The 26,493-nt window shown below is 34.7% G+C and overlaps 1 protein-coding gene across 2 annotated transcripts in view; it reads left to right on the top strand.

Annotated features, from left to right (window-relative positions):
• The window catches only part of SIDL (SIDL trafficking protein particle complex subunit 10), a 248,066-nt gene extending 221,800 nt beyond the window's left edge, over positions 1-26,266 (top strand). Inside the window, exons 20-21 of one of the 2 annotated variants that reach the window (XM_090411063.1) lie at positions 8,671-8,805; positions 23,284-26,266. In XM_090411063.1, coding sequence (XP_090267189.1) covers positions 8,671-8,805; positions 23,284-23,417 — 269 coding nt within the window. In that variant the 3' untranslated portion in view covers positions 23,418-26,266. Of the gene's footprint in view, positions 1-8,670; positions 8,806-23,283 lie in introns of those variants that run through there. The other variant, XM_090411072.1, reaches the window with a different exon arrangement.
• Positions 26,267-26,493: the final 227 nt, after the last annotated feature.

Here is a 26,493-nt window from a genome sequence, read left to right as displayed (position 1 = left end):
CATTTTCAAATTAGATTCACAGTTGAATTAGAAAGAAATAGGGCTTTACCATGTTTAAATACATGATTTGAGATATCAGAACAAAACACACTCAACTTCTTGGTCTACAGGAAACTAACTAAAACAGGATGTTATCTACATGCAACTTTGAATCACTACCCAGCACAAAAAATAGGCATTATCCATTCCTTATGCAATAGAGTCTACAGAATTTCCAGCAACAGAGATGAAAGAAACCAAGAGCTACAGTATTGAATTCTCTTCTTCCAAAAAAATGGCTACAACTGAACATTAGTAAAAAAAAAAAAAAAAAAAAAATTGCCATCACAACCTCCAAAACAAACAGAAGAACAGATAAAGCCAAGTGATTCTCCCATATATACAATCAATCATAGATAAAATAGCAAAGTTTGTTTGTCAAAAAAAACCTAAAAGTCACTTTCTACCCAATCAACAAAAAATCCAATCATCTGAAACCTCCTAAACTTCCACATCTGCCACTTAAAAAATCAGATGTCTACAAGATCATTTGCATTTGTGGGCTCCACTATATAAGACAAACTGACAGATCTAGGGAGATATGTTGATTGGAACATTTCAAGGATGTTGAGAATGGGAAAAAAACACAAATCAGGGGTGGCAGTACATACAACAGATACAAAACCTCTAGTAGAATGATAACAAACTGAAATGCTCCACATTAATTACCACTTTTACTCAAGAGCATTCAAGGAATTAGCAGAAATGATGAAATGACAAAAAACTAAGGGATGATTTTACATCAGATCTGGTCTTCCTTAATCCATTACAATACACTTGTATCTACCAATAGTGTACAGCAACCCATGAGCCATTATAACAGCTAATGCACACTTTCCATTGTTTAAACATTTTCAAATATTTTTCACTAGAAATGTTAACTCTTATTACATTGCTTGTAGTTTTTTTAATTTATTCATGCTATTTCCTGATGAAGTGAAACAAAGTTTTTTCACAAAAACTAGTCAAATTAAAACATTGTTTCTGTTTTGATATCTTTGTATGTGGTTTAATACTGGAAAATAGTGATTCTAATTGTTCTTTCTCCACAGAACTCTACACGGTGAGATTTTTTTGTGGAGAACCATAAAAAAAAATTACGGTTGATTAACCTAAAGTTAATCAACTGTAAGATAACCAACCTATAGTATGCTAGTACCATTAATGGGCAATAAGGAACTTATTCACATTTGATTTGAAAAGCTGTGGATTATATTCCTTGGGAAACACTTGATGTTAGACTGTTCCAGAGGGCAGCAGTGGAAGGGATAAACGAAGAAGCAGAGAAATTGGTTCTGTGGGTTTGAAGTTGTGAACCCACAGAATCAATTTCTCTAGGTTCTGTGGGTTTGAAGTTGTGAACCCACAGAATCAATTTCTCTAGGTTCTGTGGGTTCACTGTTCATCAGAATTGGCATCAATAATTTCCTGCCCTTCCGAAAATCCATTCAAATGGATATAGCAGCAGCAGCTAACCAACCCCCCATTTGAGTGGATTTTCGGAAGGGCAGGAAATTATTGATGCCAATTCTGATGAACAGTGGCCATAGACGTATTTATAGAGAATGAAGGCTGCAGAGACTGTGAATGCCTGTGTAAAAGTGAGTGGGGTGTATTGGTGAGAGAGAGGATAGTCAATCAATCTTCTCTTTTCTGTATAGAATCCAGTATTTTCAGGAAGCTCTTATTGACAACACCCCAAATGTGAGATCAGTATTCAATGTTCAGGTGAATTTGTGATTTATATAGGGTAAAGAGCTGTTTGAAGTTGAAGTTATGCTTAATTTTTTGGATGCAGAAGAGGTAATGTTTGTGATGAGAGATTTCAGGTTGTAGTTATTCTGAGAATATGAATCTCTTCTTGAATAGTGATTTTGAGTATTGGCAAGGGTAAGAGTGTAAGAACAGAGTCCTTTTTTTGTGAGAAATAATGCAGAGCTGTGTTTTTCTGGCATTAAAGTTAACTGTGGTGATTTGTGCTTTGAACCATGGATGCAAGGTTTATCAAATGAAAAGGAGAAGTGAAATGTGCTGTTTCAGCAAAACTGTGTACAGTCATCCCTCGACTTACGTCTGTTCGAAGATACGTCCGTGATCCCATAATGGAATAAATAACTCAAAATTAAGTGGATATTGAATACCACATTATTTCTTAGCCGAATAAGAAACTCAAAGATAGAAAATCTGATCTAAGAGTTTCATGCTGAATATAGAAAACTATACAAAGTTCGGCGAGTCCAAGCGTAAGCCAACACCTGGTAGTGCATGAAACTCTTAGATCAGACTTTCTATCTTGAGTTTCTTATTTGGCTAAGAAATAATGTGATATTCAGTATCCACTTAATTTTGAATAATTTTACTTTGCCGAAGTGAAGCCTGTTGGTTCTTATTTTCAGGAATAAATAACATTTTCGACTGTACTTTTGAACAAGACACAAGCGAGCATAAAGTAAAAAGGCTTTTATTTAGCAACAATGCAGTGGCAGCAGTTCATTCAGTGGCAGCTTCCCTCGGCATGTGGCTTCAACAGTTCTTCTGTTGATTTTGTGTTTAAAAAATAAGTTATTTGTGTATTTATTGTTAAATATTTTGCGATATTTTGTGCAACACAGCCCCTATATGCCCAATTAAAAAACCTAGTGAACAATCACAGAAAAAGAGGTAAGCAGTTGATCTTGAAACGAAGTTGCAAGTTCAACGATAGTGACGAAGCAACAACAACAAGGTCATATCAGGGAATGAAAAAGTTACTTCCATCATACATAGAGGACCTGAATCAAAAGTGCTTATTTTAGCACTATGACCATAACTGCTAAGGCACTAAGTCTCTTCAACATGTTGAAGAAGAAAGCAGGATCTGACTATGAATTCAATACTTCTTCCAGTTGGTTCATGAGATTCAAGCAGCGTTTTGAGCTGCATAATGTGAAAATGTATGGTGAAATGCAAGTTCTGATGAGAAGGCTGCCAAGGAGATTGTGAAGAAATTAGATACAATTATTACAGAGGAAAACTATTTGCCACAGCAAATATTTAATATGGATGAGACCTCCTTGTTTCAGAAAAAAATGCCAGATCAGACAATTCATCCACAAACAACTAAAATCTATGCCCAGTTTCAAAGCTATTAAAGACCATGTTACGATTCTGTTAGAGGGTAATATGGCTGGATATAATCTGAAACCATTTGTGATATGGCAAGGTGAGAATCCATGAGCCTTCAAAAAAATTAGGAAGCATACGCTTCCAGTTCATTAGCAGAGATATAAGAAGCTATGGATGACTCAAAAATTGTTTGTGAATGCCTTAATCAACTGTAATGCGAGTGAAATAGAAAGCTATTGTGTGAAAGAAAATATTGAATTTAAAATTTTATTAATTCTAGATAATGCTCCAGGTCATCCGTCTTATGTTGGTGATCTTCACCAAGTTCAAGGTCATGTTTCTCCCTCCAAATGCTACTTGATTGATCCAAACGATGGATCAGGGAGTTCCATGTAGTGTTTAAGGTTTATTATCTACGGAGAACTTTTTCACAAGCCATTTCTGCTACTGAAGGAAATGACCAGACTCTCATGCAATTCTGGAAAGCATTCAATATTTATCGTGCTATTAAAAATATTGCTGTAGTTTGGGACGAAGTGATATCTCTTAAAGTATGAGTGGCATACGGAAAAAGACATTAAAAAGGTTTCTGCTCGATTTTGGAAGTTTTGAAAAAAATGAAGACCTTTGTACATTGAGTGAAGCAGTAGTGGGCCTAGCAAATAATCTGAATCTCGAAGTGAATAATGATGACAGTTCAACTCACAGAAGGTTCCCCTGAAGAGTTGATCAATGAAGAATTGGTCGAAGTGGAGGAACAACGTGTTGCAGAAGAGGAAGAACAAGAATCAAGGTGAGTAGTTAAACAATTCACAATGAAGGGTCTTGCAGAAATGTTCTCTGCAGTTAGCAATGTTCTCTCAAAATGGCTGAAGACATGGACCCCAATGTTGAACGCTACTTGTTAGTAGAAAGAAAAGTATATGATGTGTTTGCTCGCTACAGACAAATTTATGATGAAAAGAATAAGTGGAATGAGCAAAGCACATTGGACATTTTCGTCATAGGGAAGATCATGAAGATGTGATTGTGGAGGAAGATTTGGTTGATAATTCTCCTGTTTTATAGTGGCAGTAACGCATAGTACAGTTTTATAATAAGGTTTAAAAATTAAAATGACAGTATATTTATTACTGTTAAGTCCCTAATCCCTATAAGTCTGTTGATTTAATGTATTGACTTATGTCCTGTGGGATGGACTTGGGAATAATAATGGACAGAGAGTAAGTTCAGAGAACATAGAGAAAAATTGGTAAAACAGCTCGAAGGATTACCTGGATGCTGAAAAATACACTAATACGTACATGTTGGGTAGGTTATGAGGATGTGCTGAAAAGTTATGATAATCACCATGAAGGAAGCGAGGTAGAATCATGTAACTTACACATTGTTCTAGATATTCCCCACAAAGTGTTACACACTTTCTACTTGCATATATGAGAAAACGTTTTATTAACCATAATAAAATAATAGCCAAGTTTTACAACTTCAGCAAACTACTGAATATCTCCCTACCAGCTTCATATCTATTCTCATTTGCTTCAACTGATGCAATAGTTTACCATGGTGTATCTGTTTCCCTTATATAATCCTGCTGTCATTTTATTATAAAACGTGAATAAATTACTGAGGCAGAACCTACCTTTCACAAAATGATGCTGTCCATCATAGAATATCTTATTCCTATCAACCCATTCCTTAATTCTATCTTTAACCAACTTTAACCTTAACTACCACTCATGAGATACTAATTGTCTTTATCATGTTGCTTGTGTCTTGGAGCCACCTTTATGTAATAAAACTTTCTTACCCTCTTGCATTGTATATTGTTACAGGAAATTGACAGTGTATTTGTTAATAAATGCAGTTATTTACTTATTATCCTATATTTTGCCGAAGTCAAATTGGCATCATCAGGGATTAATCACTTATATTAGATGCATGTATGCAGGCACACTTCAGTAATAAAGAAGAAAAACCAGAGAAGTGTTCCGAGAAGGTGTTCTTGGACATTGGGCTTTCTGTCTTCAGATGAGGGTTTCCCATATGGGGGGGGGGAGAGAGTCTGATACAACCGTATTTGTTTAGATTGGGATAGTTGGTGATGAGAGCTGTAGCTGATTCAAGGAAAAACCTCTTGAACTTCAATTAGCTTTGGTGGAGTAAGGTGGATTTTTCCCAACAGATCCTGTGTTGAGTATCCAGGACATGGTCTGCCAATCCTGAGTGGCTGGCTGTAGTGGTGGAATCAGATGTAATCTTGGTGCTCTGATATACAGATGTTGGCTGTCCTACTTGTTTGTCCATAATAGGAAATGTTGCAGCGGCAGGGTATCGTAAACTTTAGGTAAATCCAGAGGTTGTAGCTGGTCTTTGGGGTAGTGGATATATACTGCTCCCCTATACCCGAGCAGATATATTGTTCTTGAAACAGTATACTCTACTGGAGAATTGATATAAGCCTAAACACGAAGTTTCATACCCTCTTGGAACCTTGCGAGAGCTGAGACTTTGATTAAACAACTTGGTCAGAGGCACTGCCAATTGTCTAGCACATTCTCATAGCACATAGACTGACATGCCATCCAATCCTGCTGTATTCACAGTGATATTTTTCAGTATGCTGTGAACATGTTTGCTGGCCTGGTTGGCAAAGTGGTTGGTGTATCCACTCTCCACCAGGATGCAGGTTAGACCCCCAACATGGACATGGATGTTTGTGGTTGGCTTTAGGCAGGAGAATTTCATTTCCCATGTGAGACCACCACCCTGCTTATTGGAAGCCTGATGTGGGTTGAAAAAGTTCCATAGTTGGTCTCTACAGCAGGGTTTCTGGACCATGTAAAAAATATTTAAAAAGTACAAAAAGATATATATAAAATTGATAAAAAATAAATTAAAAATCCTTAGCCCACCCACAATACAAATATACTATAGGTTTGCATATATCCTTTCATGGGGTGGAGCCACATTAAAAAAAAAAAAAAAAAAAAAAAAAATTTCATCTATCTCATTTCTCACATCAGTCTCTGTTACATCGGCAAGTTCAAAATCGCCACCATGAATGATCACTTACTAACTCCACTATTTCTTTTGCTTCTGCCACTTTTTGTACCATTGGCACTGTTTAAGGTTATCCTTCAATAATCATTTTCCCCCTTACTTGTATGTAATATAGCAATAAATAAATAAAAACTTTAGGATTTCTTTTGGTCTGCTCAGCCAATTTGTTCTCATATTCTCATTTAGCCCTCCTAGTCACTCTTCTTGCCTGAACTTTGTATTGCTCAACATGCTGAGCAATACAAAGTTCAGCAGTATTTTCTTTTTGTGCAGCTCCTGCTTTATATTGCTACTCATCCATTTAACTCCTATTGGTTTTGTGTGTCTTCTCCCTAGTTGTCATTATATACAAGAATAGTGTGATTGAGTGGCTCATTAATTTTTTTTAGTTAATATCATAAATTCGAATCCAGGATATTATTATTATAATAAGAGATTGAGTGAGAGACAAAGAAAATTAAAATATATCTTTATTTACAAAGTAATATTAGTGTATATTCATGGTATTGCTTTAACAGTGTGTGAAATATTTGTTTCGCAAGTACTCTGTTCAACTTTGCATTCTAAATAAAAACTTATCTCCTAAAGAGAAAAGGGCCCACAAACTTAACATCAGACATAAAGAACATAAATATCACACAAGATTTCTGCTCTTCAAGATCACAGGATTTGATGAGAATACACAAACTTTAAACTTATAAGACACAGTTTCTTCCGCTCTAAATAGTAGCCATAAAAATCTGACTAGCTCATGCCTGTTTTTCTTTAAAATCAATAAAATAATTTTTGTGCAACTTTTCTTAAGAAAGAGCATATTTCTTCTTTAATATCTTCTCTGCAATATCAATTCATTTCTTATTTCTTTGATATTTGGAAAAGTTCTTCCTTATTCTTGAACAGAAAAAAGAATTCATCATTTTCAGCTTTACTGCACTTAACTAGAATATGTTTTCTGCATAACATATCAAAAGAAACTGTCCTTTACTTCAGGAGAAACTATATATCACTTTTAATCTATGCCACAGCTCAGCTTCATTTAAAAGAGATTGATCTGTTAATTTTGGGATAACTGTTTGTTTCCCTCATAGCACTTCTCACCTTTTTGCTTTAAGAATTCCTTTAAACTCTATTTCTTCCCTAAACGTCCAACTTTTCAAAGTGTTGTCTCTATTCTCATCAATGCAACAGCTGTTCTATTATTCTCTCTCACTAATTCAACTTCCTCTTCAGAAGTAGAAACTTTGCACAAATGTACTACTAACTGGCACAGCAAGTAACATAGTGGTGACACGAAAATTGCTTGTTGCAAACAAGACTACAGTTCTTTAATGACTTGAAAATGTCATTGAAAAGTTCTATATTTTCTTCTCTCAAGTTTATGCTTCAGAAATAAAAAAATTAAATTACATATAAGTCCTTTTTTACAAATAAATATCACAATCAAAAAGTTTGCGATGGGCCATAACTATATAAAGATTTCTCTTATACGTAACATTATTAAATTTCTAATTACAAGAAATAATGCATTTTTATTATGCATTTAAAAAATTTTTACATACAAAATAAGAGTATGAAACTAAAAGTTATCCTTTAATTTTTATTTATTTATTCAAATTCTATACTCTTGATCCTGGGGATGCAGTCTAATACTGCTTCTCTCAAGCAATTCCTGACCACTTCCTCATACACTATTAACATTCCTTCAATGTAGCTTCTTATGCCATTGCACTGCTCTAAGCTGTCTCCTAAGTTTGTCTTAATCACCAGCTTTGCAGTTATGCATATCACTTTCCCCAGTTGGAGGCAGAATGTATACTGTGGTTATGGATTCTACTTCTGATATTGGTCTCCTCCATTACATGCTGTTTCATGTAATTATCCTTTGGTAACTGTATAAATTCCATTTATGTCTTACTATGTGTCCTTTCCTTCCCTCAGTCTATGTCCCCATAATAATAATTGTTCAGCCTGCACTCACTGTGCTAATCTACCAGTGCATGGCATCCACATATGTCTGTACCCCTCCCTCCCACACGCACACAGTCTATATCAGCAACCAACAATATATTTTGTGTTGTTGGTCTCTATCTTGTACCAGATAGTCTCAATTGAACAATCTTTCTCAGACCTAAAATCCTCCTAAACATCTCTTTCTGCTTGTTGAAGTTCTTCAGCTACAGATGTAACTTTGCAGGTAGATGAATATCCGAATGCAAAGTAGTATTTTTGTATATGTAAGTTGTGAACTCCTCAATATTTCATTTCTCAGCAATGTAAGCCTCCCTCACTCCTTTGTTTGATAGCATTATATAGTATTTTATGCCACTGCATAAGTTAACATCTTTAAGTAGCTCCGCAATCTTTGATGGAAGAAGTGCTTGCTTCTGTGTTGTTGAGGTAAACTTTTTCTTTATTATGACATTGTGATATATTGCAAATACTCGAATAAAGTTTATTTTACAGGTGTAATTAATATCGAAGATTCAGGAAGTCATAGTGTAACTTTAGATGTGATGCCGCTTATAGGTGGATTTTTGCCCTTCCCTACAGTCCGCCTTTCTAAGTATATACCAGGAGATCAGGTTAAGAGCTCTAAAGGTAATAGTATTTTTATGTCTTGTGTATCAGCACATATATATAATTTATACAGTGTGCTAATTCATGTAAAGCTTATTCTGTTTGAATTTCCTTATCTTCATTAATGCGTGTAATAAGGCTGTTTCATGATGGTTGACACCCCCCCCACAAAAAATTTATATATAAGAACCACACATTTGTTTATTCATATATAGATATCACGAATAAACATTACTACAAAAATTACAGAACATTTGTTAATGGTTAATTTTTATCATACATCATAGTAAATAGGGTGCCTGTGTAGCTCAGTGGAAGTAGCATATGCTGTTCATGGCACTAGACCTAGACTGCCCGAAGAAAAGTATCATAAGTTCTATTCTAGTCACCGACTAGAGGAACTTTTACTAAGCTTTTTTTGACTGGTTCCTGAGGTAGTCAACCTCTGGCATGGACAAGCAGATTTTTTCTCCTGGAAACTCAAGAAAATCAACCATAGAACCCACACTATTTTCAGACAGTAAACATAGTGTCAGAATTAGGGACCACAAGATGGTAGCACTACTCATCTGCATCTCTTCACCAGATGGCATGTATAATTAGTGATAGTCTTAGGTTAGCTATCTCTGATTGGCTACCAGTGGAGATTAAACTACCCCCCCCCTCCTCAGTCTTCAAAAGTTAGAGCTAAAATTGTTTTGCCTACTACCTATACAGGAATAAAAATCATTAGCTGATTTTTTTTATTATTATAATAAATAATTGTATCTGTTTTGCATGCCATATTCAAAAGGATAGTTCTTGTGAATGGATGATATGTGAATGATTTATCTTTGTGTAAAATGATTTTGTAAAGAATTAGCTACATTCACGTAATTAAAGAACTTTTATAAGTTCAAACCCTTGACAAACTGCTCCCAATACAGTTTGAAACATCTGCAAAATCAGAAGTTCAGAATGCTTTGAAGTAGACCACTTAACTAGTTCAGAAAGTTCAAGATTTCTAACCATGAACTTTCTGAGAGTTATATTATATTCTCATAAATCAAGACATTAAGTCAGAATATCAGAAATGATCCAGCCATATTGTTGGCTGAATTCATAATCTAAGGAAAACTATATTATGTTACCTTTATCGGTTTTTCAAGTCCATCAGAAACTGTTCCTTGCAAAGTAACACAAACAAACTTTTGCATCACATCGATATCTATAGAGAATTGCCTACCAATTTTCAGGACAAATAATCCATCAAATGAATTACTACCATCCATGAAAAGCAGTTCTACTTCAACCATCCAACATACAAATATCAAAAGATTTTTCTTTGTTTGGATATTTTCGTATTGGGACCAGAAGTTCTTTCATCCAGATGAAACAACTGCCAATCCGATTTTAAAAGAAGTTTGCTCAAAAACAGAGTCATATTCATTATATTATTCATCCTTTGGAATTTTGAGGGCTGTATTCAATATTCCCTTTGAGTTGGTTCCAGAAGGATCATCATCAGTGCCATTCTCTTTTCTCAATTACAGCTAGTGCATGTTGTTCAGCATCAGTGCTATCCATCTCTGGTTATTCAATAGGTGCTTCTGCAACAAGATAACCAAACATACACAGAGTAGATTGCATTCATACATTTCAGACCTAGAACCAACAAATTATCACTTATTCTATACTTGGTGTATGATTCCATAGATTGATCAAATTCTTAGGAAGAGATGGATAAAGATCATAGAAATAATAGCTTATACTGTGGTGAATGATGTCTTTCAACTATAATTTTATGAACTGTCAAAAAAAAAAAAAAAAAAAAAAAAAAAACTTAGATTCCAAATGATTTAGATTATTACTTTTCTATTGACCAATAACTTAAGCTTTTGTGGATGTTTAAACATTGATTAGCAATCATATTAATGTTTAGTGGAAAAAAAAACAGATGTCATCATCAAATTCTTGACATGTGCATTCTAGGTAGGGTGGGCAGGGATACAGGATATTATGAGAGCACTACATGAAACATTTATGTCATTACTAACTTCCAGTCAACAATTTTACTCCAAATTAATCTGTTATCTCTCAAGACTCCAATATTACCAGATTTTGTATTTGTCTTCTAAGGCACTTTTTACTGTATCAATCCATCAAAAAAAAGAAAATAACCCATCATCAGAAATGAAGAGATACAGCAAGAATAAGTGAAGCTGAAATAGGTAGAAGGTACAGAACAGTGTTAGAAGAGAAACTTAAAAGCGTGGACAAAGAAAAAAAATTCGAATCTAAGAGTGAAAGGAGTAATGAAGGCGATAAAAGACGCAGTTGAAGAAACAGTACCAGAAGAAGTGGATTACACAAGAAACACTGAAGTTAGTACAGGGGAAGATAATGTTGAAGATAAGAAGGGATACATCAGAACAAATAGAGGAGCGATATAGAAGAAAGTGTAATGAGGTGAAAAACGCAGTTAGAATGGATGAGATTAATTGGTTAGAAGCCCAATGCAAGAATATAGAACAGCACTATGGAGAGCATAAAACCAGAGAAGTGTACAAAATTATTAGAACTTAATAGAAGGTGGCAACCAAAACAGACCACAATTAAAGATGAAAAAGGCAACGTATTGATGAGTAAAGATAAAATTGTACAACGGTGGACAAGATACTGTAGTAAGTTATAAGATTTTAAGAGGAGAGGTATAAAAAGCAATAGGACAGCTAAAAAACAACAAGAGTCTTGGTAATGATAACATCACTAGAGAAATGATTAAATATGGTGGTGAAAGTATGGTTACAGAAATGCACCAACAATATGTAATATGGTATGAAAAGAAGGGAAAATGCCTGAGGAGTGGGTGAAATCGATATTAGTGACATTATACAAGAAAGGAAATAAGCTGGAATATAAAAATTACAGAACAATTGCTTTGACAAGTCACCTTGGTAAGGTGATGATGATGATATTGACAGAAAAATTGAGAACACAATTGGAAGCAAGCAGGATTAAGGAAAGATAGAACTACAGTTCAACAGATTTTGACAATGTGGTTAATTGCAGAGAAAGCTAGGAGAAAAAACAAAAACATATATACTTGCTTTGTTGATTTTCAGAAGACATTTGACAGTATCGATCAGAAAGTGACATTATCAGTGCTAGAATCCTATGGAATTGATAGAAAACTAATAGCTATATTAAAAGATGTGTATAAGAATGCAGTTGTAGCAGTTAGAATAGGTGATGATTTGGGGAAATGGTTTAGAACAAGCAGAGGTACTAAAAAGGGGGATCCAATATCACCACACATTTAGAAAGAGCAATGGATAAAATGAAGGAAGATGCAAAAGGAATATCAGTACATGGGATGAGAATTAACAATCTGGATTTGCAGATGATATTGTTATTATTGAAGACGAAAGAGAACTACAAAAAATATTGAAACTGTTAAATGGGGAAGGGAAGAGATTTGAACTTGTTATGAATGTGGAAAAAACAAACAATGGTATTTGGCGAGAAGAACAGGAAACAAAAGATACAAGTTAATGGAATTGATATAGAAAATGTAGAACAATTCACATATTGGGAAGTAAAATGACATATGATTTGGACTGTAAAAAAAAAGAAATAAAGATCAGGATTGCAAAGGGAAGAACAGATCTGAAGGCCATGGATAACATCTGGAAAAGTAAAGTGCCTGCAAACAAAACTAAAAGTACTGGTAACATGCATTTTTAGTGGTGTACTGTATGGATCTGAAACATGGGTAATAAATAAGGAATCAAGAAAATGAATTTTGGCATTTGAAATAACTTGTTACAGGAAGATTCTAAGAATAGAATGGGTAATTCTAAGAATAAGAATAGAAAATCACAAATGAAGAGCTCTATTCAAAGATATAACAACCAAAAGAGAATCTAATGTAGAAGATTATACAATGGAAGCTGCAATTATTTGGATGCATCTGCAGAATGAGTGAGGACTGGAAGATAAAGACATTCGTGTTTGGTATTATGGATGGTGTAAATAGAAGAGATAGACCATACAGAGAATGGATAAACGACATAAAGGACTGGTGTGGAATGGGTTTACAGAAACTGCGATACTGTACATTGGACAAAAAAAGGTGGAAGAAGATAGTGAAGGTGGCATCGGACACCAATGGGCATTGAGCCCATGGTTTGTGGTGATGATGAATCCACCTAGATCATGGTCTTCCTTTGGTCTTTTTCCTGACAACCTAGCAAAGAACACTTGTTTTGCTCATCTTTCCTCTCCAATTCTGCTTGCCTCTTCTCTTCATGTGAATTTGTGCACATTTTTATGTTGGAACTTTGTGTTAGTAATAACGAGTCCATGTCCTGAGCAGAAATCCAACAGGTAATTACCATTATTATTAGCTTTGCTCTTTTCTCTAAATTTTTGCAAAACATTCTTATATGTCTGGTAATCATTTCCTACTCTGCTGTTTAGATCTCCAACAAAGACCAACTTTCCCTTTTTCATTTTGCCTGCTGCCTTCTCTAATGCCTTAGAAAATTCCTCCACTTCGTTAGTAGAACCTTCTGCAGGACCATAACTAATAAGTCTCATTATCTAGTGCCCAATTCTAATATTTGCCTAAATCACTCTACTTGATATTGTCTGCCATTCAAGAAGATTATCCTCTCATTAATGTTGAATACTATAACTACTCCATCTTTTCCTTGATTGCTATTGCCTAAATTCAACATTTTGTATTTGTTCCATAGAAAGATTTCACCTGTTTTTGTCTTCTTTGTTTCAGTCATGCTTATTATGTTGATCTGGTATTTATTCAATTCTTCTGCTAGTTTTATTTCTTTTCCATTGATGCTTCTTATGTTGATAGTACAAATCTTGAAGTCTGCTGATGTTGAATTCAGATGTTTTGAGATTTGTTCCAATAACTGACTTCGTGCTGTTCACCCTGGTTCCCTGGCAAAAACAGTGGGACCTTGTTTAACTGGGTAACAGAATTTCATGTTATTGTACAACATGAAATTCTGTCATGTTATACCATAATTTTACATTGTGTTTAAGCCAATAAGAATATAATTTGGTCAGTTAAATCCCAATTTGCCAACCCATCATCATTCGTTCATTATCTGGGTAGATACCCCAGTTGGTTCTCCACATTCCTTAAAAATGTGATTGATTTTATTCTGCTCAATACTAAATAGTGAACACTTCCAATTTCAAATCCTCTGTGTACTCTTGTGTCCTGAAACCTTGGGAAAACATTGCCATCAACAATCACATCATCAATGGGATTTTTCTTATTTCTTGCATCTTCTCTCCATGTGAATTGTTACACATTTTTATGTTGGAAAATGGTGTTAGTAATAGTTTTTCTATGTCCTGAATAGAAATACAGCAAGTACTTATCATTATTATTAGCTCTTTTTCTCCAAATTTTCCTAAAACATTTCTGTATGTCTGGTAATCATTTCCTACTCTTGCTGTGTAGATCTCCAACAACGGCCAACTTTTCCTTTTTCATTGTGTCATTTGGGGGGGGGGGTGAGGAATCCTTCATGTCTTCCTTAGTAGAATCTTTTGTGGGACCGACCATAGACACAAATAAGTCTCATTGTCTAGTTTCCCATTCTGCTATTTTCCCTGATCACTCCTTAGCTACTCCTTTTTTGCCTTGGTTGTTGAATTTTTGATTTTGTATTTGTTGGTTTGAAAAATCTCACCTGTTTTTTTCTTCTTGGTTTCAGTCACACTTGTTATGTTATCTGGTACTTATCCCATTCTTCTACTAGTTCAATTTCTTTTTCATTGATGCTTCTTGTGTTGATAATATCTTGAACTCTGCTGATGTTCAGTTGGAATGTGTTCCAGTAGCTGACTTTTTACTGTTCACTCGATTTCCCTGACAAACACTGGGGCCTTGTTTAATCAAACAACGTCCTAGCTAGCATGAAATTCTGTCATGTTGGACCATCATTTTGTGTTGTGGTTTAAGCCAGTAAGAATAACAGTGTATGGAGATTCCATACACTGCTAGAGGATTAGTTAATGAAAGGGTCCATAAGGTCTGGTGTCCAGGAGTGAGAATGAGCAATATAATTCCGCTTTGGACATGAGGAAATGAGCAAAACAATTAGTTATATTGTGGGGACAGATGATTTAATTGAACATAAGGAGAATGTAAGGGTGAATATCAGGAGGTTATTGAGAAGAGTTGAAAGATAACAGTATAGTGGGAAAGGCTGTCAGTGTGTTGCTGAGATATGGCAAAATGATGAATTGAGATGGAGAGCCAGATCATGAATGGTATGCTACCTGACTGTGTGAAAGGAGAGTACAGTTTGTGGATGAATGGCAAGTGTTTGAGGGAAAAATGGAATTATACAGGCATAATGGGTTGCATTTCAATGGCTTTGAAGTGAGTGCACTGGATCAGATCACGAGAGTAGGAAGTAATAGTGTGAAAGATGATGAATGAATAGGAATACAAGGAAACAGGCAAGCCTTGGTAGACAGGTGGACATGGCATAGGGAGAGTGGATGTTGAAAGTAGCAGTGAATGTATATATGGAGATGATCATCATAGAAATGGAATATATTGTTATGTGGGTTGCGAAGAAGTTGTGTGAAGTTGAGACTGAGCGGATATATGTGGTAAGTGGTGATAAAGGTGATTGGGCAAGAGTAGGTATGATGGGGAAATCACAACCAACAAGTAGCTTGGATAGGACTAGATATAGACCTAAAAATGAACTGCTGTAATATAATAAATTTAGTTTAATCCTTTATCCAAGTGAGAGCAAACAAAGTTTGCACCTGAAAATATCTTTAGGACTGAATATGGTGTTGTACTACCTTACCTGGGTAAGTAGTACAACACCAGGCAACTCATAGCAAAGGTGGAGCAAGCTACCAACACTCCTATCCCAGTATCTCCCATAATGCAAAACACATCTCCTTGCAAAACACTGACCAGGCATGCAGTCAGGAATACATATCCATACTAGAAGTAGAAAAAGCCATCAAAGGCTTGAAATGTGGAAAGGCAGCAGGAGTAGATGATATTCGACCAGAAATGCTGAAGTATGGTGGTATAAGAGTCTTACAGTGGCTGCACTGCATAGTTCAGAAAGCCTGGACAGAGGGACGAATTCCCGATGATTGGAGTAGAGCTCTCATAGTACCCATATATAAAAAGGGAAATAAAACTGCATGTGAGAATTACAGAGGTATTTCCTTACTGAGTGTTCCTGGCAAGATCTATGCAAGTATACTTGAGAAACGGTTGAGAAGAATTGTGGAAGAAAAGCTTGGTGAAGAACAAGCTGGATTCAGGCCAAATAGAGGCTGTCAGGATCAGATCTTCACTTTACGATAAATAGTCGAGAAAGCATGGGAATATAACAAAGATCTGTATTTAAGTTTTGTCGATCTGGAAAAGGCATATGACAAGGTGCCAAGAGAGAAGCTATTCAATACGCTGCAGTTATATGGTGTCAATGGGGCATTATATCAAGCAATACTTTGTCTTTATTTGAGTTGTAAGTCAGCAGTTAGAATTGAAGGAAGTATAGGAAGATGGTTTAATGTTAAATCTGGTGTGAGACAAGGATGTACATTATCCCCTCTGTTATTCATTATCTATATGGATTACATTTTGAAGGAAAGTGGTATTAAACCTGATATCAAAATTGGAGATGTTCGTGTCAGCTTATTGCTTTATGCGGACGATGTTATACTTCTAAATAAATCCGCTACAAGTCTGCAAGATTCTCTGACTAAATTGAATAGCTGTTGTAATAGATATGGTATGAAGGTCAGCAATAAAAAGACAAAGACAATGAAAATAGGCAGAATCATTGAAAATGTCAACTGTGTTGTGAATGGAGAACCTGTGGAACAAGTAAAACATTTCAGCTATTTAGGCATGATTTTTACTGAAGATGGTAAATTAAATATAGAAATAGACAATAGAATTAGTAAATCAGATATGGTAGGAAATCCACTGAATAAATTTATATGGAATAAAAAAAAATTAGTCAAAATACTACATTAGCTATATACAAGACAGTGTTCAAACCAATTTCAACTTATGGATCTGAGAGCTGGGTCAGAAGTAAAACACTTGACCAAAGACTAGAGACCACAGATATGAGAGTCCTGAGAAAGATTATAGGCGTGAACAGATGGCATCAATGGCAATATCATATTAAAAACGAGGATATTAGGAAAGAACTTGACATTGTCAGCATCCAGGAATGCGTTAGCAGAGCTAATCTCAGGTGGTATGGTCACTTAAACAGAATGGGCGAGGAAAGATTAGCAAAACAAGTGTTCTCTGCCAGGTTGGCAGCAAAATGACCCAGAGGAAGACCAAGATATAGGTGGATTGATACAGTACAAAGCGCTTTAGACGATAGAAATATAAGATCTGATAATGTTGGAGTCTTGACAAGTAACAGACTGATTTGGAGGAAAATTGTAGATAGGAAATTAATAATGATGTAATTTTTTTCATGTAGTACTATCATATCCTGTACACCCCTTGAGGGTACATGGCAGGAATTTGATGATGATGATGATGATCTCCTTGCAGGAACTGCTGTGTTTGTTTACAAATGTATAAGAAATAAGGGAGATGAAATGATTTCACTGATTGAGTTTATTCGTCCCAAAATCATTGGAATAAGTGAAACATGGTTAATTGAAGATGATATCCTAACGAGAATAGAAACGGAAAGATACAGTATTTTTCATGAGGATAGCAGGAGAATAATGTTCGCATAAGGTAGACATGGAAGAGGGAAACAGTGGCAATGGTTATGAGGCAGTGTGGTGTAAAGTGGGACGGCATATTTAGTTGGATATTGCTAGAGGCCAGAGAATCTGGAGGATGGTGGTGAAGAAATGTATAAACAACTTGGATTAACGAACAAAGGAAAGATAAAAATTTTATGGGCAATTTTAATTATGTTGATATAGATTGGAATGAAGACATAGCATTTGGGAATAAGGAAAATAAATTTCTCAAGTTCTTCAGTGATAACTATCTCAAGCAGCATGTGAGGATCAGAATTTTTCGATCTGATCATTTCATCAGAAGATGTAATTGTTAGTGGGGTTTTGCACTTTTCTCCAGTTTGTGAGAGTGATCACCTGGGTTGTGGCTAGCATATGCAGAGTTCTGTGAAGAAAGAATATATGTGTGGAAATATAAGACTCGTGATTATGACAAGCTTAGGAGATAACTTGGAGCTATCCATCAGTGTTTAAACTTTCTTATTAGCCACTAAAACATTTTTCTAGCTTTGTGATATTTATTTATATTCTAGATATTTTTTAAAAATCATTCCATGACTTTTTTTTCATTACTTTTGCATATAACTTAGCAGTACATTTTTCTTTCCCTTTCTACCTTCTGAGAGAACATGTTGACTTGCTAGCAATAAACATTCTCTATGATTTCTTCTTATGGACTGCTTCTTGTATCTGCCATAGGTCTAATTTTCTACCCTCACAGTCAGTTTCACCACATGCTGCTTTCCTGGCTGAGTCAATTAATGTATTCTTTATATTTCACTACTCAGCAGTGTTACTGTTTCAAATCATTCACTTTTCTTCAGTACTATTTGTATATGCATGTTTACATTTAACATATGAGAGCTTTCAAATTCTAATCTCTTTCATGCTTTAATATTCAAATCCATCTTAAAACACACACCAATCCAACTCAACATCACCAGAGTTCAAGATCAATACTATCAACATAAGAAGCCTGAATGGCAAAGAAATGGAGCTAGCTGAGGAATTGGATAAGTATCAGATTGACATAATAGGGGTGACTGAAACATAAAGGACAAAAACTGGGGAAATCTTTTGAGCAATAAATACAAAATGTTATATTCAGGCAATGACAATCAAGGAAAAGAAGGAGTAGCCATATTATTCAATGCTAAATATGAAGCTAATCTTCTTGAATGGCAGGCAGTATCAAGCAGAGTGATGTGGACAAATACCAGAATAGGGAACTGGACAATGTGAAGTCCCACAGAAGGTTCGACTAAGGTAGAAGTGGAGGAGTTTTTTGAGGCTTTAGAAATAGCAAATGAAACAAACAATGAAAAATGAAAAGTTGGTCCTTGTTGGGGATCTAAATAGCAGAGTAGGAAATGATTGTTAGACATACAGAAATATTTTCGGAAAACTTGGAGAAAAGAGCAAAGCTAATAATAATGGCAAATACCTGTTGGATTTCTGCTCAGGACATGGACTGGTTATTACTAACAATGTTCCAGCATAAAAATGTGCACAAATTCATATGGAGAGAAGAGGCAAGGAATAAGAAAAGTCTCATTGACTATGTTATTGTTGAGAGTGATGTTTTCTCCCTAGTGCAGGACACTAGAGTGAACAGAGGATTTGAAATTGGAAGTGATTATCATTTAGTCTTGAGCAGGATAAAATTGAATTTCATATTGAAAAGAATAACATGTAAGAAAGTTTTAAAGCGAATAAAAGTTGAGCAGCTCTCAGATGTGAACTGTAGACTAAAATACACAAAGATTATTGAAAAAAAAAATGAAAGAGTTTGAGAACAGGAATCAAACCTTGGAGATTCAGTGGCAAACTCTGAATAAAACATTGATTGATTCAGCCTAAGAGGCATGTGGTGAGGTTGTCTGCAAGGATATAAAAATCAGAACTCCATGGTGGACACAGGAAGTTAAAGAGGCTGTGAAGGAAAAGATGAAAGCATATCAAAAGTTCCTGTCAAATAAGTCAGCTTGTGCTCTTAGAGAATACAGAGACAAATATAAGAAAGCTAAGCACTGTAAAACTAGCTAAACAAAAGTCATAGGAAGACCTTGGTAAGAACATAGAAAATAAATATCAAGAAGGTGGCAATATAGAGGTTGTTGAAGAAGCTCAGTAATGGAGGAAAGAGTGCTGTAAAAAATTAGAGATGATAAAGGTGACATGAAAACTGGAGAAAAATATATCCTTGATGTATGGAGTAATGACTTCAAGAAATTGCTAAATGAAACAATCAGTGACAGCACAGTGGTAAAAAACACTGGCCAGGCATGAAATCAGAAATATATACCCATACTTCACTTTTTGGTGAAGAACAAGCTGGATTCAGGCCAAATAGAGGCTGTCAGGATCAGATTTTCACTTTACAACAAATAGTTGAGAAATCTTGGATATAACAAAGATCTGTATTTAAGTTTTGTAGATATGGAAAAGGCATATGACAAGGTGCCAAGAGAGCACAAGCTCTCTTGGCACCTTGAAACTGTAGCATTTTGAAACACTATTCAAAATGCTACAGTTGTATGGTGTCAATGGGGCATTATATATCAAGCAATACTTAGGCTTTGCTTGAGTTGTAAGTCAGCAGTTAGAACTGAAAGAAGTACAGGAAAATGGTTTAATATTAAATTTGATGTCAGACAAGGATGTACATTATCCCTTCTGTTATTCATTATCTATATGGATCACATTATGAAGGAAAGCGGTATTAAACCTGATATCAAAATTGGAGATGTTAATCTGAGATCTTTGTTTTATGTGGATGATGTTATACTTCTAAATAAATCTGCTACAAGTCTACAAGATTTCCTGACTAAATTGAATAACTGTTGTAATAGACAAAGACAATGAAAATAGGCTGAAACATTGAAAATATCAACTGCATTTTGAATGGAGAACCTATAGAACAAGTAAAACATTTCAGCTACTTAGGCACGATTTTTACTGAAGATGGTAAGTTAAATATGGAAATATACAACAGAATCAACAAAGCTGGTATGGTAGGATATCAACTGAATAAATTTATATGGAATAAGAGAGAAATTAGTCAAAACACTAAATTAGCTATATACAAGACAGTGTTCAAACAAATTTAACTTATGGATCTGAGAGCTGGCTTAGAAATAAAACACTTGACCAAAGACTGTAGACTGCAGATATTGAGAGTCCTGAGAAAGATTAGAGATGTGAACAGATGGCATCAGTGACAGTATATCATATTAAAAACAAGGATATTAGAAAAGAACTTAACATTGTTAGCATCCAGGAATGTGTTACAGAGCTAATCTCAGGTGGTATTGTCACTTAAATAGAATGGGAAAGGAAAGATTAGCAAAACAAGTGTTCTATTTCAGGTTGGCAGGAAAAGGACCCAGAGGAAGACCAAGATATAGGTGAACTGATACAGTAAAAAGTCCCTTAGAAGATAGAAATATAAGATCTGATAGCTTTGGTGTCTTGACAGGTAACAGATTGATCTGGAGGAAAATTGTAGATAGGAAGTTAGTAATGATGTAAGTTTTACATGTAGTACTATCACATCCAGTACGCTCCTTGAGGGTACATGTCAGGAATTTGATGACAATGAGCTTGCAAATTAGATTATTTTACCCAGTGAGATATTTGTTCATGTGGGATATTATACTGAACACTATAATAGACAGTTCCTTTTTTAAATACCTTGTATACACTCTTGCACATGAAAACATCTCCATCAAGAATAATGTAATTAGCAAAACTATTTCTTTGTGTGCTCTCTGTCTACTGTCAGGAGTAATTGTTGGCAATACTTTTACAATCATTATGATGATAATAATTAGACCATGTGTTGAACAGAGCCTGCTGTTTATATTTTCAACAAAAATCAGATTTTCTTTATTAGATGTCTTCTCTAATGACTCAAATTCCCCCCATTCCTTTTTGTCCAATATCTTATTTTGTAATTTGTTAACATAATACTTAAAACTGATTCCTATTCAAAAGTTTATCTTCATTTTTAGTTATAAATACTATAGCATAACTACCCCTTTGTGTGATCTCTAGTTCCTAAAAAATAGTTTGTTTAAAGAGAAAAAAAAAGGATTTAGATTGAAAAATTAGGTGGATCCTATAATATAGGCTGTGGGTTTCAGTTCCACTGTATTATGGCTGTGTATAAATACCTCTAGGTACAAGATGATTTTCAATGCCTGGTATGAAACCATTATCTAGCTCTTAACTCACTCCACAATACTGATCTGCTGTGGTAGAATTTCCAAAAAAGGAAAAAAAAAAATAATTTTACATGACAAAAATCCGAAGGGAGAAAAAAAAGCTAAAAAGAGCAATGCAGTTAATGCAGCTTGCAAAAAAGCAAGACTATTTATAAATCATTTTATAAGCCTTATAAAATGATTCTATAAAAAAAAAAAAACTTACAGATATACAGATTGATCAGTTTATTAGTGGTAACAACCTAATGATGTGAGTTTTCTGAACAGCCATGATGATACACTCTTGGACACTGACACCAAATCTGGAGCATATAATTGAAGTACAATTACGTAGTGCTCTACCAGAAGTTGATTGACATACATGAATCGGGTAAATGATAGATTACTGTATTTAGATTTTACTTGTGGATTAAAAGGCTTACTTTAAATAATCTTTCAAACTGTTAAAAGATAATCGACTTTTATATAACACATCTTATTTCAATAGATTCTGTGCTTAGTTCAGAGCGCACAGACTGTGAAGCCTGATTTTTCTTATTCAAGGCAGTAAATACAATCTTTATGTACTCCTCAGTATAGTTGTTGGTTTACCAGTCTTTCTTAAGTATGAAAGACCAGAGGAGCATGGAATCAGTATAACCTAGATATTAGGTAATCTTAAAGGCAATTTATGGACTACTCAGACGGTAGGAGACTATCCTAAGAATTTTTCCTGTTCTAATATTCCTCTGCTAATAAGTGTGATTGGGACTGAAGTAATCTCCTCACTAAGAAACTGAATATTATGTTCATTTGTTGTTAACAGAAGTTTTCCTTATAATACCCACTTCTTATTGTAAAACTGTATCTGCTATTTGCATCTTATTGTAAAATAGAATGGAAGCAAGGGAAGGTAAAAAAGAGAACAGAACACCAAAAACTGCAAAGTTATAAATCAGCACAAAGCAGATTACAAACCACATGCTTGACACTGTTTGTTGAGAGATGAAAAAATATCATGACCCTGTAAAAAAAAATTTAAAAAAAAAAAAAAATTCAAATGTGAGAAAGAAAGAGAGAGAATGTTCTTGGAATCACCCTGTGCATCACAGAACACTGACAGTGGTTTTGCTGCAGAAAATTGTTGAAGATTCAGATGTCTTGCATCTTTAATTGAAAACAGTAGCAAAATCAGCAACCCTTTGACTGTGCTTAGCAGCGTAATCAAAATGTAAACATAAGTATTTTGTGGCTTCCCTTTCTCATTTCTTTGTTGTGTATTGTTACAACCCAAGAAATTGCAGAATTGTTTGAAATAATTCTCTATTAACTATGATTTTGATAGGTTTCTGTGATGTCCCCCCTACTTGAAGAGTTTTCAAGTCAGTACATGTATGGTGTCATTCTGCACATTTCTTGGTCTCTATGCAGACCCATTCATTAAAAGATGTTGTTAATAATGCACTTAAATTGAATTTTAGAAATATTAATCTGGCCTTTTATTTTTCAGAATCAAGTAAACCAGGGGAAATCAGTATGGCTCGTTCCGAGTGTTTTGATTCTGGACAGGTATATAGTTGGAGTCGAGCAATGCAAGTTCATGTTCTTCCTGCCACTTCAAATGTTGAAATGTTGGGTTCTTGAAATTTTAACTTTTCTTGGTTGTATCAATTCTTGCTTTGTTAGATACCATTACATAAAGTGAATTTGCTCATAACAAACTACTGAAAAGTCTAGCGCCCAAGTCCCATCGTAGCAAATGCTATTTTAAAGGAAAGGCGGTAGATTAACTACAGCAAACATTAATAAGCTATTCCTACAAATACAAATTCACTGTAATGTGATTCAGTTGTATATCCAATGAATGACAGAACAGATGTTTATTATAATTCTTGAACAGTAATTAACACATTTGTAAATACCCATACATTAACAAAACAGAGTTTTGTTGCTCTTCCAAATTATAAATACTTGCTGTAAATTTGATGACTGTAAGTAGGATGTTAAAATCATTGTATAATTCATCAGACTAACCAGTTAATTTGTAATCTGTTTGAAATGAATCAAAATTATTTTTTTTTAATTCCCTCAACTAAATGAATTTTTACTGTCATGAAAATGTTTTATATACTTATGCTCTATAAAAAAAACTATTACTTCAGCCTGTATTATAATAGATTTCAATATTTTTCATTCTAAATATGTTAAATACCATATAAAACATTATTCATTATTTTATACCAAGCAGTCTGTATATACTGTAAAATGATTTACAAATAGATATGCGTTATGATGAAATAAAAAGCATATTTGTAGACCGTATAAGGTATGCTTAAATTATGGTTAACTTAGCAGGTCTTAGCAGTTATGCATAGCCTTTTTGCAGCCTGATTTGTTAATTAATCCATTTATTATAAAATAGAATATCATGAAAGTAGTAATATCCTGATGTATTTTTAATTTTAAAATTTCTACTAAACATCTCATTTTCAGTGCCTTAATACATAATTTGTGTTTTAGTCTTGACATTTTAGACTATGTAATTTTTTTTTTTTTTTTGTTAACTTATATATTTATGCCAATCCTGCTTGTTGCCATTTATCCTATATAAATGGCAAGGTATTATTCCAATCCTGCCTGTCATGTCCAGCTTCTTGATATATCATTTGTTCATTAGTCTTCACATTTCAGGCTGTTTTTGTTTTCTCCTATTAATATTGTTTTATATCACTTTACCACTTCAACTGGCCTTGATATGTATACATGTCAAGGTTGCAATGGATGCAAAGTGCCCATTAAAATTTCAGTGCCATTGATATTCCATTAAAATAACGTGGATACGACGTTTAAGATTGATATACTTCACCAACATGGACATTTGGAGTTAATATCCTGGGCTGAGGATTAGATAATCCTACTCTAGAGACCAAACATAGTACTTTTTTTGCAAGCCAATTTGGGTTTTTATGCAGGGTGGTGGTTTCACAATAGATGATGAAAATCATCTGCCACCTAAAAACATTCACTAACATCTCCATGTCATAGTAGAATCCAAACTCAAAGCTTGTTGGTTGGTTGGTCATGTAGAGCTGCTAACTGCATAGTCAGCCAGGCCTGCATAAGTATAATTAACATATAAATATACACTGGTGTCCAAAAGCTAAGGATGAACTACATTTTTACTATGTATGAAAAATTTTTTACCACTACAGCCAAATCTGGACATAAATTTATTGCTATCATACTAATAAATTATATTACACAATAACACAAAAAATGTGTTATAAATTTCTGAGAAATTAAATTTCAATACGTTTTTGGCAACAGTTAAAAATTCCTACAGACGTAGTTAAGAATTAATGTATGGTGCCTACAGAAAATTATGCAGAGAGACATTTCAGTATGGAATATGTCTACTTTGAATGTGATGCAGTTCTCGCAACGTCATACCCTGCTTAGCACCAGGTGTTTCAGGAGTTCTTGAGACAAACCTATCCACTTATCCTTCAGAGCAAGGATAAGGCCTTGCTTGTTTTCTGGAGGGGTCCTATTGCATCCCAAACATGTTCTATGAAATTGAGATCCGGGGAACACACTGACCACTCGATTCAGTTAATATCCTTGGTCTCCACTGCTCATGTATGATGTGGTGTGGCATTGTCATCTATAAAATTAATTCTTCGCCTACAGCACCACAGAACAATCGAACATGACATTGAAGAACTTTGTTGCCCTATTGCTCACCAGTCATAGTCCCTTTTTTTTTAGCACTTGTAGCTTGGTGCATCCATTAAGCATAATGCTTCCCTACACCATGATCCCAGCACCGCCATATCTATCCCTTTGAAGAACATTCTTGCGATGGTAAGCGGTGCCACTTTCACACCAGATCAAGTATCATCTAGAGTCAGAGGAAAGACTAAAGCTACTCACATCTGTAAAGAGTACATTTAGCCCATTGGTGTCTTGTCCAATTTTTATAGGTACAGCATCACTGAAAATGTACTCCATGATGAGCTGTGGATAAAGGGATGCATACTAGAGGCCTTTGGACATATAGGCCTACTTGTTGCAGACATCTTGCTCCATGATGAGCTGTTGGATAAAGGAATGGGATGCAGACTACAGGCCTTCGGGCATATAGACCTACTTGTTGCAGATGTCATGCCACAGTCCTTCTTGAATGGAGCTGACCTGCTATGGTGCATTGATTATGTTTTGCTGTTATAACTAAAAATCTGTCTTCATGCTCTGTGGTAGAGTGAGGGCAACCTCTTAGCAAACATCTAGCAAATTTGCAGTCATAATCTTCAGAAATATTATTTGTCTTTAGGTTTTGGACACCAGTGTATATGTGTTATATATGATGTTTATATATGTGTGTGTGTGTGTGTATACATGCATAAATATAAGTATACTATGAAAATATTTGCCTTTGTATTCTATACACACACAGATTGCAGCCAATACATATGACTACCTGCTACATGCTGATGACCATATACATGCTTTCAGAGATGTAGGAACACTGTAGCATTGGTGCAGTTGCCAAAGGCACTGGTGTTAGAAGAGAAGGTGCCAATGACGGGATATTTTGACAATTATCAAAATTGTTACATTAAAAAATTTACACGCCTAAGAATTTGCCAGAGTTACCAAAAATCTAGCTACTACTGCATACTTGATGTGAAAATTAAACTTGAACAATTAAATTAATAAA

Source organism: Typopeltis vanoorti, chromosome 2 (assembly GCF_054136105.1).
Source record: "Typopeltis vanoorti isolate ZY-2024b chromosome 2, IOZ_Tvanoo_1.0, whole genome shotgun sequence".
NCBI classification, from domain to species: Eukaryota; Metazoa; Arthropoda; class Arachnida; order Uropygi; family Thelyphonidae; genus Typopeltis; species Typopeltis vanoorti.
This window is presented reverse-complemented; position numbering and strand designations above follow the sequence as displayed.